The sequence below is a fragment of the Neoarius graeffei genome, chromosome 2 (genome assembly GCF_027579695.1).
Source record: "Neoarius graeffei isolate fNeoGra1 chromosome 2, fNeoGra1.pri, whole genome shotgun sequence".
In the NCBI taxonomy this organism is placed as follows: domain Eukaryota; kingdom Metazoa; phylum Chordata; class Actinopteri; order Siluriformes; family Ariidae; genus Neoarius; species Neoarius graeffei.
Window position 1 is genome coordinate 73,987,170 of NC_083570.1, and position 19,925 is coordinate 74,007,094.

The 19,925-nt window shown below is 41.4% G+C and overlaps 2 protein-coding genes across 6 annotated transcripts in view; one reads left to right on the forward strand and one right to left on the reverse strand.

Moving 5' to 3' along the window:
- Positions 1-11,230, reverse strand: part of rbl2 (retinoblastoma-like 2 (p130)) — a 43,255-nt gene extending 32,025 nt beyond the window's left edge. For both annotated transcript variants that reach the window (XM_060914950.1, XM_060914949.1), the window contains exons 1-2: positions 10,894-11,230; positions 6,204-6,334 (exon numbers count right to left, since the gene is read on the reverse strand). In XM_060914950.1, coding sequence (XP_060770933.1) covers positions 6,204-6,334; positions 10,894-11,031 — 269 coding nt within the window. In that variant the 5' untranslated portion in view covers positions 11,032-11,230. The remainder of the gene's footprint in view (positions 1-6,203; positions 6,335-10,893) is intronic.
- Positions 11,231-15,339: 4,109 nt separating this feature from the next.
- rpgrip1l (RPGRIP1 like) overlaps positions 15,340-19,925 on the forward strand; it is a 62,204-nt gene continuing 57,618 nt past the window's right edge. For 2 of the 4 annotated variants that reach the window (XM_060914951.1, XM_060914952.1), the window contains exons 1-3: positions 15,360-15,385; positions 15,785-15,892; positions 16,240-16,384. In XM_060914951.1, the coding sequence (XP_060770934.1) occupies positions 15,379-15,385; positions 15,785-15,892; positions 16,240-16,384 (260 nt within the window). In that variant the 5' untranslated portion in view covers positions 15,360-15,378. The other 2 variants (XM_060914953.1, XM_060914954.1) reach the window with 2 other exon arrangements.

Genomic DNA, 19,925 nt, shown 5'->3' on the forward strand with positions numbered 1-19,925 from the left:
GTAGCCACATGTACCCATAGGATACCTATTTTTATCTCATCTCATCTCATTATCTCTAGCCGCTTTATCCTGTTCTACAGGGTCGCAGGCAAGCTGGAGCCTATCCCAGCTGACTACGGGCGAAAGGCGGGGTACACCCTGGACAAGTCGCCAGGTCATCACAGGGCTACCTATTTTTATCATAGGATGCAATATTTTAAGAAGAAGAAGAACTTTATTCATCACACGTACACTTGTGAAATTCCTCTCTGCATTTAACCCAATGAACACACACACACGGGAGCAATGAGCACACACACATACCCAGAACAGTGGGCAGCTATGCTACAGCACCTGGGGAGCAGTTGGGGGTTAGATGCCTTACTCAAGGGCACTTCAGCCCAAGGCTGCCCCGTGTTAACCTAATTGCATGTCTTTGGACTGTGGGGGAAACCGGAGCACCCGGAGGAAACCCATCCAAACATGGGGAGAACATGCAAACTCCACACAGAAAGGCCCCCGTCAGCCACTGGGCTCAAACCCAGAACCTTTTTGCCGTGAGCCGACAGTGCTAACCACTACACCACCGTGCCGTTAGAGATATCTTAAAATAAACCAGAATTGACAAGGTGACATTAGGGGTGCGCATGCAAAGACTTGGTAATAATGAATCTACAAGTGGGAAACAATCCAAGGGGCACTTGAATGTAGCATTAACGTTACTGAAAACAAATCGATATAGAGGCTTTTTACTCACTGATTAACACCATTGTGATAATTAATCCTCATATATACAGGTATTTGTTTAAGTCTCATCTCTCATCTCATTATCTGTAGCCACTTTATCCTGTTCTACAGGGTCGCAGGCAAGCTGGAGCCTATCCCAGCTGACTACGGGCGAAAGGCAGGGTACACCCTGGACAAGTCGCCAGGTCATCACAGGGCTGACACATAGACACAGACAATCATTCACACTCACATTCACACCTACGGTCAATTTAGAGTCACCAGTTAACCTAACCTGCATGTCTTTGGGGGAAACCGGAGCACCCGGAGGAAACCCACACGGACACGGGGAGAACATGCAAACTCCGCACAGAAAGGCCCTTGCTGGCCGCTAGGCTCGAACCCGGACCTTCTTGCTGTGAGGCGACAGCGATAACCACTACACCACCGTGCCATTTGTTTAAGTCATATTGATCATATTGATTTTGATTGATATTTGGATTTAAATTTAGACAAAACACACCATCTCAGTGCTCTGTGCTACAGTGCTAATGGACTTCGTTTCCCAACAGGCTTAGCGGTTAGTGGGTTTGGGGGCGGGGAAAAGACAATTGTTTGCTAGCAACGGTCGCTGTGTGTTCACAATGCCATGTCTATGAATTATTAAAATTATTATACAGGTCTGGCATTTGCATTTTAAAGTCCATGACCACTATAAAAAATTATAATACTGTTGATTTCAGTTGAATAAATGTTTTTTTTAAATATCAGATTTGCATTCACAATGCGCTATTATGCTAATCATGAAATTATACAAAAGCAATACATTATCAATACAATTGTTACTCTGTATATTGTGTTATCATTTGTAAAACCTGACAGAATGTGCTGTTATAGGAAAAGTTATCATTTTCCGATAACAGAATGTCCTGCCATATTTTATTTCTCTTATAACACAGCTATGTCAACAATTACAACTTTATATTAATTGAAGAATGACATGTCTTACTTGCCATACCACAATCCAGACCAAGAAAGTGATTACTGAAAGTGAATGAGAGTGAGTGGGAGGTGTGTGCATACCTGTCAACCGTCCCGTTTTTCCCGGGAAATCCCTTATTTTGACTTATTTCCCGCTGTCTTCCCGTTTTTTTATTTTCCCGAAAATATCCTGTATTTTGACATTATATAAAAGTCCCGTATTTTCACAATATATAAAAGTCGGTAGGTCCAGAATTCATGACGCGCCTCTGACAGGAGTTTACAGCAGGAAGTCGGGCCATGAATTCATGTCCCCGCCCTCTCAGGCATCAGTCATTACATACCTACGTCCGGAGGCGAGGCTGAACAAGTGATTAGGTCCAGTGTTGCCAGATTGGGCGGTTTCCCGCCCAAGTTGGGCGGTTTCAAGTGCATTTTGGCGGGTTTTGAACATATTTTGGGCTGGAAAACGACAGCAGTATCTGGCAACACTGATTAGGTCTGACGTGAAGATGGCGATGCTAATAGCTAAGAAAAACATTAGCCTCGCTTTCTTTGATGATTTCAACAAGTGCGTGGCTGGAATGTTCCCAGACTCTTCCCTTGCAAAGAAATTTTCCATGGGGAAAACGAAAGCCTCCCAAATAATCAAAGGTAAGCTACACATGTTTACATTAAGTATGTCCTGGCTAAGACCTCATAAATAGCCTAGTGTAAACTAATTGGTGTATTAACTGCTTTATCCACTCATTGCCTATTTTATTTTCTATCTGAAACTTACCCATTTTAAATCACTCTTGGTTTAATATCTTATATTACTCTCTCTTTATTACATCCATCCATCCATCCATCCATCCATCTATCTATCTATCTATCTATCTATCTATCTATCTATCTAGTGTTCCGAGGCCATGATTATAGTAAAACCATAATAAATTGCAATGGAATTGAATTTATTGACTGGTTATATAATTACCTTTCTTATTTTAACATAAGATACGTATTTTAGCCCTTAATTTGGGAAATAACTGGTACCACTGAAAGCAAATAAAAATAAATGTATAGTTTATTCACAAATGCACTCTATAAACCATAAGCATATTGAGTTTGGGTCTTGGCTATCACCAACATGCACCAGAGTACAGGAAATCACAAATACTAGATAGAAAATTACCCCCCATTCAACTACACACCCACTTTTGGTGAAGGGTATGACTTTCCAAAATTTTCCCTTATTTTGAGTTAAAAATCTGGGGAATATCCCTTTTTTTCAAACCTCAAAGTTGACAGGTATGGGTGTGTGTATGTTTCCTCCTACAACTGAAAACATTTAAAAATTTCTGCACGAGCTCAGTGCTGCAAATAAAACCCTTCTCAGAGTCCGTGATCTGATATCATGCACTAATTTTCAAGATGGCTGCACCCTGTATGGCAGCGGTCACGCCAGCTCCTGTGAGAATGTTTATATTCACAGATGTGGACAAATTTGTTGGTGCCCTGCCACGAAAAAAAAAAAAAAGACCCCACAACTATCTCTGAAATAACTTGAAACTGACAAATGTTAATGGCATCCATCATTGTTTATTCCATGTTTAACACAAATCAGATTTTCCTTTTGATTTTTGATTCAACTGGATATTTTACATAACAAATGAAAACGGCATGGACAAAAATTATGGTAACTGTAACTTAATATTTTGTTGCGCAACCTTTAGCAGCAATCATTGCTAACAAGCGCTCTCTGTAGCTCTCAGTGAAACTTCTGCATCTGCCAGCAGGTAGTTTGGTCCACTTTTCCTGAGCAAACTGCTCCAGCTGTCTCAGGTTTGAAAGGTGCCATCTCCACACTGCATGTTTCAGCTCTTTCCAGAAATGTTCGATAGGATTCAGGTCAGGGCTCATAGAAGGCTACTTCAGGATAGTCCAATGTTTTGTTCTTCACCATTCTTGGGTGCTTTGAGCTGTGTGTTTTAGGTCTTTATCCTGTTGGAGGACCCATGACCTGTTACGGAGACAGAGCGTTCTGACACTGGGTACATTTCGCTCCAGAATGCCTTGATAGTCTTGAGATTTCACTGTGCCCTGCACAGATTCAAATCACCCTGTGCCAGATGCAGCAAAGCAGCCCTGAATCATAACCAAGCCTCCTCTGTGTTTCACAATAGGTATGGTGTTCTTTTCTTTGAAAGCTTCATTTTTTCTTCTGTGGCTATAGAGCTGATGTGACTTGCCAGTAAGCTTGAGTTTTGTCTCTTCTGTCCAAAGGACATACTCCCAGAAGCATTGTGGCTTGTCAATATGCATTTTAGTAAATTCCAGTCTGGCTTTTTAAGTTTTTCTTTCAACAGTGGAGTCCTTCCATTGAGCCCACTGTCACTCAAAAACTAACAGGTTACTGGGGGCGTCATGGCTCAGGTGGCTAAGGCGCCATACCATAAATCCGGGGACCCGGGTTCGATTCCGACCCGAGGTCATTTCCCGATCCCTCCCCGTCTCTCTCTCCCACTCACTTCCTGTCCTGTCTCTACACTGTCCTATCCAATAAAGGTGAAAAAAAGCCCAAAAAGTATCTTTATAAAAACTAACAGATTACGTAATCAGACATTGATGGACCTTGGAGTTCAACTTTTATTTCTTTGCAAATTGTCCTTGGCTCTTTTTCTACCATTGGCACCATCCTTCAGTTCAATCTGCGATGGATTTTCCTCTTGCAGTCACATCCAGAAAGGTTGGCTACAGTCCCATAGAACTTAAACTTCTTAATAATATTTGTAACTGGAGTCACAGGAGCATCAAGCTGCTTGAGCCCATGTTTACATTAGACCGTATCAGCGGATCATCAGATTAACGTTTTTAAAACGATTAGTGTGCACACAGCAACACCAATACACGATTTGCGTGCACACAGCAACACCAATACACGGATACGCTCGGCTCCGCAGGCATCCTGCGCTCCAAATCACTCCGCCCTGAACAGCGAGTGCCCTCTGGAGGGTGCGCACTCCGGCCCTGCGCAGCTCACAGAGCGCGCGAGTGAAGTGAACAAGCTGTGTTTTCGGGACTGACCCGCTGTGTGTGTGATCCCAGTGCATATCACTTACCACTTGCAAGTGGAAGGATGGCAAGCCTAAAGACAATCATAACTACACAATGGGTAGTATTTGCATCAGTATTTGCAGTATTTTCATACTTTTATACTCTTTAATGAAAGGTGATACAAGGCGGAAGTCCGCGCCGTTTTTCAGCAGTCGCGTCACATGACCAACGCCAGCGAATCAGGAAGGTGGATGTCACAGTGACGTTGTCCAATGAGACGCCAGCTAGAGCTCAGCACAGCGTATCCGCGTATTCTGAATGTTTACACAGCACCGGAGCTGACACGATCTGGATTGAATACGTGGACGCTGGCGGATTCCCGTTTCCCGGCGTTTCCAGGTGGTTTAATGTAAACGGACAGTGCATCCGCGAAGAAAACGAGACAGATACGGTCTAATGTAAACTTGGCCTTAACTAGAAGAGACAGTGTTCATTGTGATGCTCGCTCTACCATTTAACGATGATCTTTGTGCTACGATGCTTTTAGGAAAATCACCCCTGAATGACTGATTACAAGATTTTAGACACCTGTGATACTAATTAAGGTTAAATAATTAGTTTGAAATGTCACTATAATCCAATTATTTATAATCTTTCTTTTCCAGGGGTACCAACAAATCTGTCCAGGCTATTTTAGAATATCTTTGTAAAATAAAGATATTTTACACTCAGCTAGTGGCCTAGTGGTAGCGTGTCCGCCTCTTGATCGGGAGATTGTGAGTTCTATTCACTGTCGGGTCATACCAAAGACCTTCATAAAAATGGTACCTACTGGCAAGGCATACAGATGTGAGTGGGGAGTTTAACTCTCGTGGTTACCAGAGGACCCGCCCCCCACTGTAACCCTAGCTATGTAATAGGCGAGGGGCCGAGGTCTGCGGAAACGGAGATCGGCGCCGCCACATGGCGCGGGAAGGACTTATTTATTTATATTTGTAAAATAAACAATAAATCGTTTCTTTTCACACTTTTTTTTTTTGCTTTACTCTATGACATACCAAAGGCATGTAAGTATACATGAGAAAAATGCTTTTAATGTTATTACTTTTCAGGAGGAATAAAGCATTGTTTCAATGAGCTGTAAGGGTACCAACAAATTTGTCCACTTCTGTATTATCACATTGTGCAATAAGTCCAGTAGTGGAAATAACAGGTGCAATATTTGTTAAGTCTCAGTTTGTCTATTTATGTCTGTTATATCTTTCACTGCACATGGAGCTAGGAGAAATGCAATTTCGTTCTGCTGTGCACTGCTTGTTGTATGGTCTGAATGACAATAAAGTTCACTTTGACTTTGCTTAAATGCATAACACTGCTGCATGAAGTAATATAGAAAACCAGATAAAGTGATTTCCCGGATCTCTGGCCTGTGTGATCAGTAAAACACAGGCTGCAGTACTAAATATAAATGGCTTACACACCTCTGTTCTGAAGAGCGGAGAATTCGTGTGAGGGACACATAGTTTCCTTCAGCTGTGCCTTTACCAACGGTGGGAACAGACGTCCTGCAGGCCACATACAGGGCACACGCCAACCAGTGCAGATCACTACCCTGAGAGAGAGAGAGAGAGAGAGAGAGAGAGAGAGAGAGAGAATGAATCACTGTGATGCTCACACTACCTTTTAGCAAACTTGATGAGAAATTAACATAAATTAACATAATAATAATAATAATAATAATAATAATAATGTAGATCCATATTACATTTAATTATTATTTAAATGTAATGGGCGGCGTGGTGATGTAGTGGTTAGCACTGTCGCCTCACAGGAAGTAGGTTCAGGGTTCGAGCCCAGCGGCTGGCAGGGGCCTTTCTGTGTGGAGTTTGCATGTTCTCCCCATGTCTGTGTGGGTTTCCTCCGGGTGCTCCGGTTTCCCCCACAGTCCAAAGACATGTGATTAGGTTAATATGGGGCAGCCTTGGCCTGAAGGTTGGGCTGAAGTGCCCTTGAGCAAGGGCATCTAACCCCCAACTGCTCCCTGGACGCTGTAGCATAGCTGCCCACTGCTCTGGGTATGTGTGTGTGCTCATTGCTCACTTGTGTGTGGTCACTGCTTCAGATGGTTTAAATGCAAAAGAAAAATTTCAGTGTGTGTATAAGTCTGTGCTTGAGTGTACGTATGACAAATAAAGACTTCTTGGCTAATAATAATAATAATAATAATAATAATAATAAAGTTATATATTACATTTAGGGCGGCATGGTGGTGTAGTGGTTAGCGCTGTCGCCTCACAGCAAGAAGGTCCAGGTTCGAGCCCCGTGGCCGGCGAGGGCCTTTCTGTGCGGAGTTTGCATGTTCTCCCCGTGTCCGCGTGGGTTTCCTCCGGGTGCTCCGGTTTCCCCCACAGTCCAAAGACATGCAGGTTAGGTTAACTGGTGACTCTAAATTGACCGTAGGTGTGAATGTGAGTGTGAATGGTTGTCTGTGTCTATGTGTCAGCCCTGTGATGACCTGGCGACTTGTCCAGGGTGTACTCCGCCTTTTGCCCGTAGTCAGCTGGGATAGGCTCCAGCTTGCCTGCGACCCTGTAGAACAGGATAAAGCGGCTAGAGATAATGAGATGAGATATTACATTTAATTATTATTATTATTATTATTATTATTATTATAGGCTGCATGATGGTGTAAGTGGCTAGCACGGTCGCCTCACAGCATGAAGGTTCTGGGTTTGAGCCCAGTGGTCGGCGAGGGCCTTTCTGTGTGGAGTTTGCATGTTCTCCCTGTGTCTGCGTGGGTTTCCTCCGGGTGCTCCGGTTTCCCCCACAGTCCAAAGACATGCGGTTAGGTTAATATGGGACGGCTTTGGGCTGAGGTGCCCTTGAGCGAGGCACCCAACTCCCAACTGCTCCCCAGGTGCTGTTAGCATGGCTGCCCACTGCTCTGGGTATGTGTGTGTGCTCATTGCTCATGTGTGTGTGCATGTGTGTGTTCACTGCTTTAGATGGGTTAAATACAGAGAGGAATTTCACAAGTGTGTGATGAATAAAGTTGTGCTTTTGCTTATTATTATTATTATTCAGTAACTACTATTAATTATTAGGTAACTACAGTGAAATAATAAATGGTAAATAAGAGTGTGTAGTATGCACACACAGATGGGTCCTGGGAATGAATGAATGAATTATTTAAACAGTAATTAATCGTCTTCTTTTTCTTCTTCTTCTTTTGGCTGCTCCCGATTAGGGGTCGCCACAGCGGATCTTTCGTCTCCATCGCTCCCTGTCTTCCGCATCCTTCTCTACCACACCTGCCACTTTCATGTCCTCTCTCACCACATCCATGTATCTCCTCTTTGGCCTTCCTCATTTTCATTTGCCTGACAGCTCCATCCTCAACATTCTCCTTCCAACATGCTCTGCATCTCTTCTCAGGATGTGCCCATACCATCTCAGTCTCATCTCTCTTAGCTTAATTCCCAAGCTCTCCACATGTGCTGTTCCTCTGATGTGCTCGTTCCTTATCCTGTCCAACCTTGTCACTCCCATCGCAAAGCTTAAAGTGCATATCCTGGACCAAGTTCGTTTTTTTTTATATGAAAGTCTGTCCCTTTACACACTCATCCAGAAGGGTAATTTTGCACAAGGCCATCTGTCTACAGCAGAAAAAAATAAAATAACAAAACACGTCTGGAAAAATCCCAAGGAAGTCTGGAGCCAGATTCGTGACGTTACCTGCGGAAGCGCCAGCAGGCTGCGTGAGCTTGCACGGTTTCAGTGCACAGCCTGTGTACACTAAGTTTAGCAGCTAGTGATTTTGCATTGAAATATGGAATTGTCACCTGAGCGCAATGTAGGAAACGATGAGTACTAATCCAATCAAGATTGGTGTTGCTACACCCTCCTACGATACATCTGTTAACCATTTTAATAATTACGTGATAACGTTGAAGAAATTTGCAGAAAACCACCAGGTCGTTTTCTCATAAACAAACCAGCGCTGGCGTAGGATTCAGAGGGAGGCGTCCCGCTGATGACGTCACGAAAATCAATGTTTGCCGGGAAATCCAAATGCCAAGTTTTTTCAGAGGCGGACCAATTCGCCTCAAATGGCTTGATTTCAACTGAATTTTTCTGGTATTGCGCAAGGTAAAAAAATAGCAGAGAATGCAGAATGTTACAGATATTTGACCAAAGTTTAATATAAAATAGGAGAATGACATTGATCTTGCTCCTGAATTTACCCGTGATATGCACTTTAACATCCTCCAACTGTTTCTTCGTTAAGGGTAATTAATTAAACAGTAATTAATTAATTAATGATGTATAAGACAGTAGTGAGACCAGTTGTGATGTATGGACTGGAGACCGTACCCTTAACGAAGAGACAGGAGGCAAAGTTGGAGGTGACGGAGTTGAGGATGTTAAGGTTTGCGATGGGAGTGACAAATTTGGACAGGATAAGGAACGAGCACATCAGAGGAACAGCACATGTGGAGAGCTTGGGAATTAAGCTAAGAGAGATGAGACTGAGATGGCATGGGCACATCCTGAGAAGAGATGCAGAGCATGTTGGAAGGAGAATGTTGTGGATGGAGCTGTCAGGCAAACGAAAACGAGGAAGGCCAAAGAGAAGATACATGGATGTGGTGAGAGAGGACATGAAAGTGGTAGAGAAGGATGTGGAAGACAGGGAGCAATGGATACGAAATATCCGTTGTGGCAACCCCTAATCGGGAGCAGCCAAAAGAAGAAGAAGAATTAAACAGTAATTAATCTCATCTCATCTCATCATCTCTAGCTGCTTTATCCTGTTCTACAGGGTTGCAGGCAAGCTGGAGCCTATCCCAGCTGACTACAGGCGAAAGGCGGGGTACACCCTGGACAAGTCGCCAGGTTATCACAGGGCTGACACATAGACACAGACAACCATTCACACTCACATTCACACCTACGGTCAATTTAGAGTCACCAGTTAACCTAACCTGCATGTCTTTGGACTGTGGGGGAAACCGGAGCACCCGGAGGAAACCCACGTGGACACGGGGAGAACATGCAAACTCCACACAGAAACGCCCTCGCCGGCCACGGGGCTCAAACCCGGACCTTCTTGCTGTGAGGCGACAGCGCTAACCACTACACCACCGTGCCGCCCCCAGTAATTAATCATGTATCTTAATATCTTGTACATAAGTTCTATTAAAATATAGATAAAAATGTAGATTAAATATTGGTTCATAAATGCATTTCAATTAATGCTATAATTAACTCATAAAATAATTGAGGGGGGGAAATCTAGAAAATAACCTGAATAATGTTGACTCAAAATAAAATGCAAAAAGTAAACTACTTGCTAACATCAAGCCTGTGATGTCATTAATGTGCATTGCGTTTGAGAATGTTGTTGTAGCGGTTAGCACTGTCGCCTCACAGCAAGAAGGTTGCGGGTTCGAACCCAGCTGCCGGCGAGGAAACATGCAAACTCCACACTCCTTTCTGTGTGGAGTTTGCATGTTCGCCCCGTGTTTCCCCCACAGTCCAAAGACATGCAGTTAGGTTGACGTGGGGCGGCCTTGGGCTGAGGTGCAAGGTACCTGACCCCTGACTGCTCCCCGGGCGCTCTGGTGTGGCTGCCCACTGCTCTGAGTGTGTGTGTGTGTGTTCACTGCTTCAGATGGGTTAAATGCAGAGGATGAATCTCACTGTCAGCGACTTGTCCAGGGTGTACCCCGCCTTTCGCCCGTAGTCAGCTGGGATAGGCTCCAGCTCGCCTGCGACCCTGTAGAAGGATAAAGCGGCTAGAGATAATGAGATGAGATGAGATGAGAATCTCACTGTGCTTGAGACAAATAAAGGTTTCTTCTTAGAAGTGCAGTGGATCTGTCGGACAGGACCGGGTTCAGGGTTCAGCAAAGGCAGAGGAGCTCTGTGTGCTGAGAGAGATAAGGCCTGTGGGGACTGGGAGCTCGACATCCAGCCCCCTTGCTCTAAATCAACAGCTAATATAAACACACACACACACACACACACACACACAGTGCTTTGTTTGGTTATTAACCCTATAGGTGTCTTTAAATGCACACAGAGACACATGAGCGCCCCAGGCTCCATGCTCATACCGGCGTGATGCCCGCAAAGGGCCCGATGAAGCACTAAACAGCTCTCTCTTACCTCCAAAGTGTAATTTTTGCTGATATTTTCGTAACTCCTCCATGCCCCGTTACTCGCCTCCTCGTCCATATTCAGAGCTCGACACAGATCTTCAAACGACAGCCTTGTTTTCTGCACACTCTCTTCCTCTTCGTTCATTTTTACGCATAAAATTAAACCAGATAGTTATACACTGGTCTTAATCAAGCGATCGGGTGTAAAATATAACACGCAGCTGTAAAACCGGTCATCTACCGAGCTGAAAGCTGAATTAAACCCAAACCGAAGTGTTTCAGTGCTGTGCCGCAGACTACAGCTACACTTCTGCACACTGTAGCCATTTAAATGCCGTTTGACTGACAGATACTGCTTTGCGTAGAGGACGTACGCCACTAGCGTAGTAAATAGCCTGAGAGGATGTGGATTTTACGTAAATCATATCGCGATACCGAATACGTAGAAAAGCTCTTCTGAGCCCCGGAAATGTTGTCCCCGCCCACTTTTCACTTCCTAAATATCATTCATGACTCGACAGTCACGGCTAACGTTTTCTAATTTCACGTAAAAACAAAAAACAAAACAAAACGTCTTTCACACATTCAACCAAAATGTACATTTTGCTACAGGCTATTACTTATTATGTTTATTTTTGCAAAAAAAAAAAAAAAAAAACACCTCCGCCAAAACAAACACACAATGTGAATATTTTGCCATGCTTCCTTCAAGAGCTCTCAGAATTACTCTGTACGCCCGGTTTACCTACACTATCAAGAACAACTCGATTTTGTATCACTGCTATGCAGATGACACCCAAATTTATTTTGCTCTATCACCTAATGATTATGCCCCCCTTGAATGTCTCTACCAGTGTATCGACCAAATCAACAACTGGATGTCACAAAATTTTCTCCAGCTGAACACAGATAAAATAGAAGTAATTCTATTTGGGGAAAAAGATGAGATTACCACTATTCTTGACACAAAGGGGATTAAAACAAAAGATATGGTTAAAAATCTTGGTGTTTTCATTGACAGCGAGCTAAACTTTGACAGTCACATGAAAGCAATCACTAAATCGGCATTTTATCACCTAAAAACATTTCCAAACTAAGAGGACTTATGTCAAAAAATGATCTGGAAAAACTAATACATGCCTTCGTCTCTAGTAGGGTTGATTACTGCAATGGCCTTTTCACAGGCCTGCCAAAAAAGACCATCAAACGACTTCAGCTGGTTCAAAATGCAGCGGCCAGGGTTCTCACACGAACAAAAAGAACAGAGCACATTACTCCAATTCTCAGGTCCCTTCACTGGCTTCCAGTAAGCTACAGAATTGACTTTAAAGTATTGCTGCTGGTGTACAAATCTCTAAATGGTACAGGGCCCAATTACCTCTCTGATATGTTGCAGCGGCCTAACCCAATCAGATCTACCAGATCACAGCAGCAAAATTTACTGGTAAAACCTGTTGTTAAAACAAAGTGTGGTGAAGCAGCTTTTAGTTACTATGCAGTGCAGCTATGGAACAAACTCCCAGAGGACATTAAAAATGCTCCTGCTGTTGGCAGCTTCAAATCTAGAGAAAAGACCAAGCTGTTCTCAGATGCTTTCTGCTAACCGATAAATACTGTCATCTTTACGTTTTAAACTTTACTTAACTTTTACAGTCTCTGCATGTTTTAAACTTTACTTAACTTTTATTCTATTTTATTCTCCTGTTTTTTACTGAACTTTTACTTCATTTTATTATTTTATTTCTACTATTGTTTAATTCTTCTTATTTTTTTCTCTCTTCTTCCCCATTTATTTTATGTAATTTTATTTTCTATTGTTTACTGTTTTGCTTTTACCTCTGTAAAGCACATTGAACTGCCACTGTGTATGAAATGCGCTATATAAATAAACTTGCCTTGCCTTACACTAGAATCGAGCATGCATCAGGAATAATTTCTCTCGACTTGTTACTATTATACACTACCGTTCAAAAGTTTGGGGTCACCCAGACAATTTTGTGTTTTCCATGAAAAGTCACACTTTTATTTACCACCATAAGTTGTAAAACGAATAGAAAATATAGTCAAGACATTTTTCTGGCCATTTTGAGCATTTAATCGACCCCACAAATGTGATGCTCCAGAAACTCAATCTGCTCAAAGGAAGGTCAGTTTTATAGCTTCTCTAAAGAGCTCAACTGTTTTCAGCTGTGCTAACATGATTGTACAAGGGTTTTCTAATCATCCATTAGCCTTCTGAGGCAATGAGCAAACACATTGTACAATCCGATTCCAAAAAAGTTGGGACAAAGTACAAATTGTAAATAAAAATGGAATGCAATGATGTGGAAGTTTCAAAATTCCATATTTTATTCAGAATAGAACATAGATGACATATCAAATGTTTAAACTGAGAAAATGTATCATTTAAAGAGAAAAATTAGGTGATTTTAAATTTCATGACAACAACACATCTCAAAAAAGTTGGGACAAGGCCATGTTTCCCACTGTGAGACATCCCCTTTTCTCTTTACAGCAGTCTGTAAACGTCTGGGGACTGAGGAGACAAGTTGCTCAAGTTTAGGGATAGGAATGTTAACCCATTCATGTCTAATGTAGGATTCTAGTTGCTCAACTGTCTTAGGTCTTTTTTGTCGTATTTTCTGTTTTATGATGTGCCAAATGTTTTCTATGGGTGAAAGATCTGGACTGCAGGCTGGCCAGTTCAGTACCCGGACCCTTCTTCTACGCAGCCATGATGCTGTAATTGATGCAGTATGTGGTTTGGCATTGTCATGTTGGAAAATGCAAGGTCTTCCCTGAAAGAGACGTCATTTGGATGGGAGCATATGTTGCTCTAGAACCTGGATATACCTTTCAGCACTGATGGTGTCTTTCCAGATGTGTAAGCTGCCCATGCCACACACACTAATGCAACCCCATACCATCAGAGATGCAGGCTTCTGAACTGAGCGCTGATAACAACTTGGGTCGTCCTTCTCCTCTTTAGTCCGAATGACACGGCGTCCCTGATTTCCATAAAGAACTTCAAATTTTGATTCGTCTGACCACAGAACAGTTTTCCACTTTGCCACAGTCCATTTTAAATGAGCCTTGGCCCAGAGAAGACGTCTGCACTTCTGGATCATGTTTAGATACGGCTTCTTCTTTGAACTATAGAGATTTAGCTGGCAATGGCGGATGGCACGGTGAATTGTGTTCACAGATAATGTTCTATGGAAATATTCCTGAGCCCATTTTGTGATTTCCAATACAGAAGCATGCCTGTATGTGATGCAGTGCCGTCTAAGGGCCCGAAGATCACGGGCACCCAGTATGGTTTTCCAGCCTTGACCCTTACGCACAGAGATTCTTCCAGATTCTCTGAATCTTTTGATGATATTATGCACTGTAGATGATGATATGTTCAAACTCTTTGCAATTTTACACTGTCGAACTCCTTTCTGATATTGCTCCACTATCTGTCGGCGCAGAATTAGGGGGATTGGTGATCCTCTTCCCATCTTTACTTCTGAGAGCCGCTGCCACTCCAAGATGCTCTTTTTATACCCAGTCATGTTAATGACCTATTGCCAATTGACCTAATGAGCTGCAATTTGGTCCTCCAGCTGTTCCTTTTTTGTACCTTTAACTTTTCCAGCCTCTTATTGCCCCTGTCCCAACTTTTTTGAGATGTGTTGCTGTCATGAAATTTTAAATGAGCCAATATTTGGCATGAAATTTCAAAATGGCTCACTTTAGACATTTGATATGTTGTCTATGTTCTATTGTGAATACAATATCAGTTTTTGAGATTTGTAAATTATTGCATTCCGTTTTTATTTACAATTTGTACTTTGTCCCAACTTTTTTGGAATTGGGGTTGTACCATTAGAACACTGGAGTGAGAGTTGCTGGAAATGGGCCTCTATACACCTATGGAGATATTGCACCAAAAACCAGACATTTGCAGCTAGAATAGTCATTTACCACATTAGCAATGTATAGAGTGGATTTCTGATTAGTTTAAAGTCATCTTCATTGAAAAGAACAGTGCTTTTCTTTCAAAAATAAGGACATTTCAAAGTGACCCCAAACTTTTGAACGGTAGTGTACGTAAGAGAAAGGTTTGAAAAGTCACCAGTGGGTGATTTTTTCATTCCTCTTACTAGTTACACGGATTAAGCTGCCGACACTGGTTTACATCTGTAACAATCCGAGGAGCACTTGAATGTAGCATTAACGTTACTGAAAACAATCTATATAAATATAGAGGCTTTTTACTCACTGATTAACACTATTGTGATAATTAATCCTCATATATGCAGGTATTTGTTTAAGTCATATTAATCATATTGATTTTGATTGATATTTGGGTTTAAATTCAGACAAAACACACCGTCTCTGTGCTACAGTGCTAACGGACTTCGTTTCCCGTCAGGCTTAGCGGTTCGTGGGTTTGGGGGCGGGGAAAAGACAACTGTTTGCTAGCAACGGTCGCTGTGTGTTCACAATGCCATGTCTGTGAATTACTAAAATTATTATACAGGTCTGGGATTTGCATTTTTTTGGGTTCGATCGGTGCTTTATCTGAAGGCTGTATATATAGACTAATTAAAATGTCTCTGTATTATTGTCAGGATGGCGGGATTTTATACTACTATAGCATCTAAATGGTAAACAGTGAGTTGTTGAGCCTGTATGGTTCAAATGCAAGAACAAGAGACGTGGCTTTCTGCATGATTGATATTTTTAATGGTTATGCAGAAAAACAGGACTTTAAAAATTCTTTAAGAGTAAGTTTATTTCAATTTAGCCCAGGTAGTTAGTTAGTGCTGTGGTTTCCTTAGCTAGCTAACAAGCTGCTGAAAGAAATGCAATCATGATATTTTAAATCCTGTAAACATTTGTGCTTTCAGATTTCACCATGTCTGGCTTGACTCCAGTGGACGAGACTGCTGGTGATATTCCTGTCCGAGACATCACTTTACACCTCAACAGGGCAGGCACACCAGGTTTAGAGAAAGGTAAAGATATAATAATAATAATAATAATAATAATAAAACATTGATAGGTGTCAACAAGTGAGTGGGAGAAAGTGAAAGCCTTGCCAAACAAACAAACAAACAAACAAACAAACAAACCCCTCATATCACTTTTTAAATATCTTGACTTCTATAAACTGTAAAGCAATTATGTGGCCATTTATTTTGCATCATGGGGCAAATCAGATATTCTGTAAATGTAACTTTTCCTGTACATGCTTGGTGAAAGTGGTGCTTTCTGAGTGCCCTCTTTCCACTGCCTGCTTTCCACCCTATATCTGTTTAGTGTTATTTTCAAGTACCACATATGCATGAAATTTTGTCCACAGAATCACTGCTTTGCCGAAATGCCCGAGACAGGCAAACTGTGGCGAAGATCAGCCGAGAGGAGCTGGAGGACCGCTATCTGCGCCAGCAGGAGGAAAACCTCGCCCTTAAACAGCACTCACACAAACAGGAGGACAAGATTAAGAGGTACGAACTTGATTACTGGGGCCATGGCAGGGGTCCCAACTGGGTTCTGAAAGCTTTTTCCACTTTTTTCCTTGAAAAATAAAGTCAAATAAGTACTCTTCACTTTTTCTGAGTTTCCGACTTATTAAAGTGATCTTAATACGGGTTTATACCAACTAAAACTGGCACAGTTCAAATGTTTATACAGATACAGGCCTCTTCATTACATATACAATTTGGGCTCCACTCGATTTCTGAATTTCCCGTCGATTTACGAACCGAATTGGGGACACCGCGGTTTTAAGAGATCCGGGGCTCAGTCCGGTTTTCCTGGGGCTTGTATTTTTTAAGGCCGACTGGTATCGATAGGTTGGCCAGGTTTTGTTTAACTTTAAGATAAGATAAGAGAGCCTTTTATTATCCCACAAGGGGAAATTTAAATTGTTACAGCAGCAAAATATATAAAGAGAAAAAGACATGCAGGTTAGGTTAACTGGTGACTCTAAATTGAGCGTAGGTGTGAATGTGAGTGTGAATGGTTGTCTGTGTCTATGTGTCAGCCCTGTGATGACCTGGCGACTTGTCCAGGGTGTACCTCGCCTCTCGCCCGTAGTCAGCTGGGATAGGCTCCAGCTTGCCTGCGACCCTGTAGAACAGGATAAAGCGGCTATAATGAGATGAGAAGATAAGACAGTGAAGGAGCAGTGCAAAAGTACCAAGTATACTTATTCCAAGTATATTTATTTATTTTTTTCTTTATTTTTTCCCCCATACCTTATTCTTTTTTATATTTGTATATGTAAATAGTTAATTTAATTTATCTAGAAGTTTTCTCTATTTTCTATTCTCTGTTTATCCTATAATGGTGCTGCTGGAATTTTAATTTCCCTGAGGGAACCCTCCCAAAGGGATCAATAAAGTTCTATCTAATCTAATATATATATATATATATAGTGTATGTATGTATGTATGTGTGTGTGTGTGTGTGTGTGTGTGTAATATAAGCACGGTCGCCTCACAGCAAGAAGGTTCTGGGTTCGAACCCAGCAGCCGGTGAGGGCCTTTCTGTGTGGAGTTTGCATGTTCACCCCATGTCTGCGTGCTCCGGATGCTCCGGTTTCCCCCACAGTCCAAAGACATGCAATTAGGTTAACGTGGGGTGGCTTTGGGCTGAAGTGCCCTTGAGCAAGGTACTTAACCCCTGACTGCTCCCCGGGCGCTCTGGTGTGGCTGCCCACTGCTCTGGGTGTGTGTGTGTGTGTGTGTGTTCAGTGCTTCAGATGGGTTAAATGCAGAGGATGAATTTCACTGTGCTTGAAGTGTGCATGTGAGAAATAAAGGTTTCTTCTTCTTCTTCTTCTTTAAAAAAAAAAAAAAATATATATATATATATATATATATATATATATATATAAGTTTGCATAAATCAAATGGTTTGCAGATATATAGTTAACATAACACTGATTCTTGGGATTTTGGATAAAACAGGTTTTAATTTTGAAAATAAAAAGTTACTTAAATTACAAAATCTAAAGGTATATCATTATAGGACAAGGCCTTGGCTGTTCAGCAATGTATCGGTGCAAGCTCCTCATTTTGTATTTTTTTCATAAAATAGGAATTTTTTCAGCTATTACTTTGTTTTTGTCAACACCGTCAGACCCAATAAAAAGCAAATTATTTTGTATATATTTGATTTAATATGTATTTAGTGTTTTTAAATCATTGGCATTCTTAGCACACATATACACTGTTAAAAGTTGAATATTCACTTTTATTCAATTTTTATACAGTTTCACGTGTACTCCTTTAAAGATCTAATATTATACAATATTTACTTTCAGCCTAAGGCAGGGGTGGGCAATTATTTTTTCCATGGGGCCACATGAGAAGCAGAAAATTTTGTGGAGGGCCGGACCAAAAGGCTGAACTAAATTCTGCATAATATTAATTGTATTTCTTTATATAAAGCAGTAAACAACATTGTTTTTACAAGCTGCTAAGACTGGTAAGAGTATGGAAAAAATGAGGTTGCCTTACAAAAAATGTCATTTATTCAATCAAATTTCCCAAAACAATGGTTAACAAAATGTGAACGTTTGTACCATTTTTTTTTTTCAGTCACATTCACCCCAAAACACAATATAGATATCACAATATTGTCTTTCTTCTCCAAATATCAAGCAAGATACATCATATTATAATAATGATGCCCACATTTGTAGTTTAATCACCTCATTTGGTGTTTTTCAGTTTTTTATTTGTTCAGTGAGAGAAATCTAGTCTCTGTTAGTCTTTAATGAGTGCATCAAAGTCAGATTGAATGTCTGAGGTGGAGATGCGAAGCACAGCTGACAGATGATCATCAGTCCATTCGGTGTAGGAATCAGATCTACAGATCGGCTCGGGCTCCGGCGCCTGCTGGTGACGTCACACGATGTGATTGGCTGGACCGTTTGAAGGATGACGTACAAGTTTGTGGTTGGTCTGGACAAATTACTGAAGTAGTTATTGTGGGATTAGGTTTCGTGGGATTTCATGTCATGTTCATGTCGCGCGCATTGCGTTTTTGTTGAACACAACTTCAAAATAAAAGCAATGCACATTCAGTCCATGCATGAGGTAAAATTAGAAAATACGTTTATTTTGTAATTTCTAATTAACCTTACGCGGGCCGGTCAGAATGAACCAAAGGGCCAGATGCGGCCCGCGGGCCGTAAAATGCCCAGGTCTGGTCTAAGGAGACAAAGTAATGTTTTTTTTATTTAACAAACTTATTTTTGCATTAAAAGAGACTATTACTTTCATAACTCAACAGCACTGAAGAAACATGTTGTAAACATATTCTTTTAAAACAAATAAAACTCCCTCTGATGGTGGTGACTTTAGAACTGACGGTGGTGACAGTGGCCTCATTTCAACATATAATTCCAAATTTCAATTCCAGAGTCAATGGCTTTTTGCTTAACAACTTTATTTAACTATCTGGTCCAAAAAAATAACAATCCTGAGCAATGTTATAACATTTTTTTCAAGGAATATAGGCCTAAGGTACAATTAAGCAATATCATTTTTAAAAGTACTCCATCCCCATATCATCAAATATCAAATCATCATAGTAAGAAATAATGTTATTGCCAGTGGGAATAATGTACAATGCATCACTAACATCTTAAACTGTCATCTAGTGCCCCCTACTCATAAAATAATATATTAGATTCTTCTGTAAACTGGACTGTAAACTGTATTGGACATGAACAGATAACAAAACAACAAAACCAAGAACAAAACAAACTATATCTGTTATTAACTAAAAAATAACTAAATTATTGTGAGCAAACATTCAATAAGAAATTCTGTGACTTTAGAACTGACGGTGGTGACAGTGGCCTCATTACAACATCTCTCATCTCATTATCTCTAGCCGCTTTATCCTGTTCTATAGGGTCGCAGGAAAGCTGGAGCCTATCCCAACTGACTACGGGCAAAAGGCGGGGTACACCCTGGACAAGTCGCCAGGTCATCACAGGGCTGACACATAGACACAGACAACCATTCACAC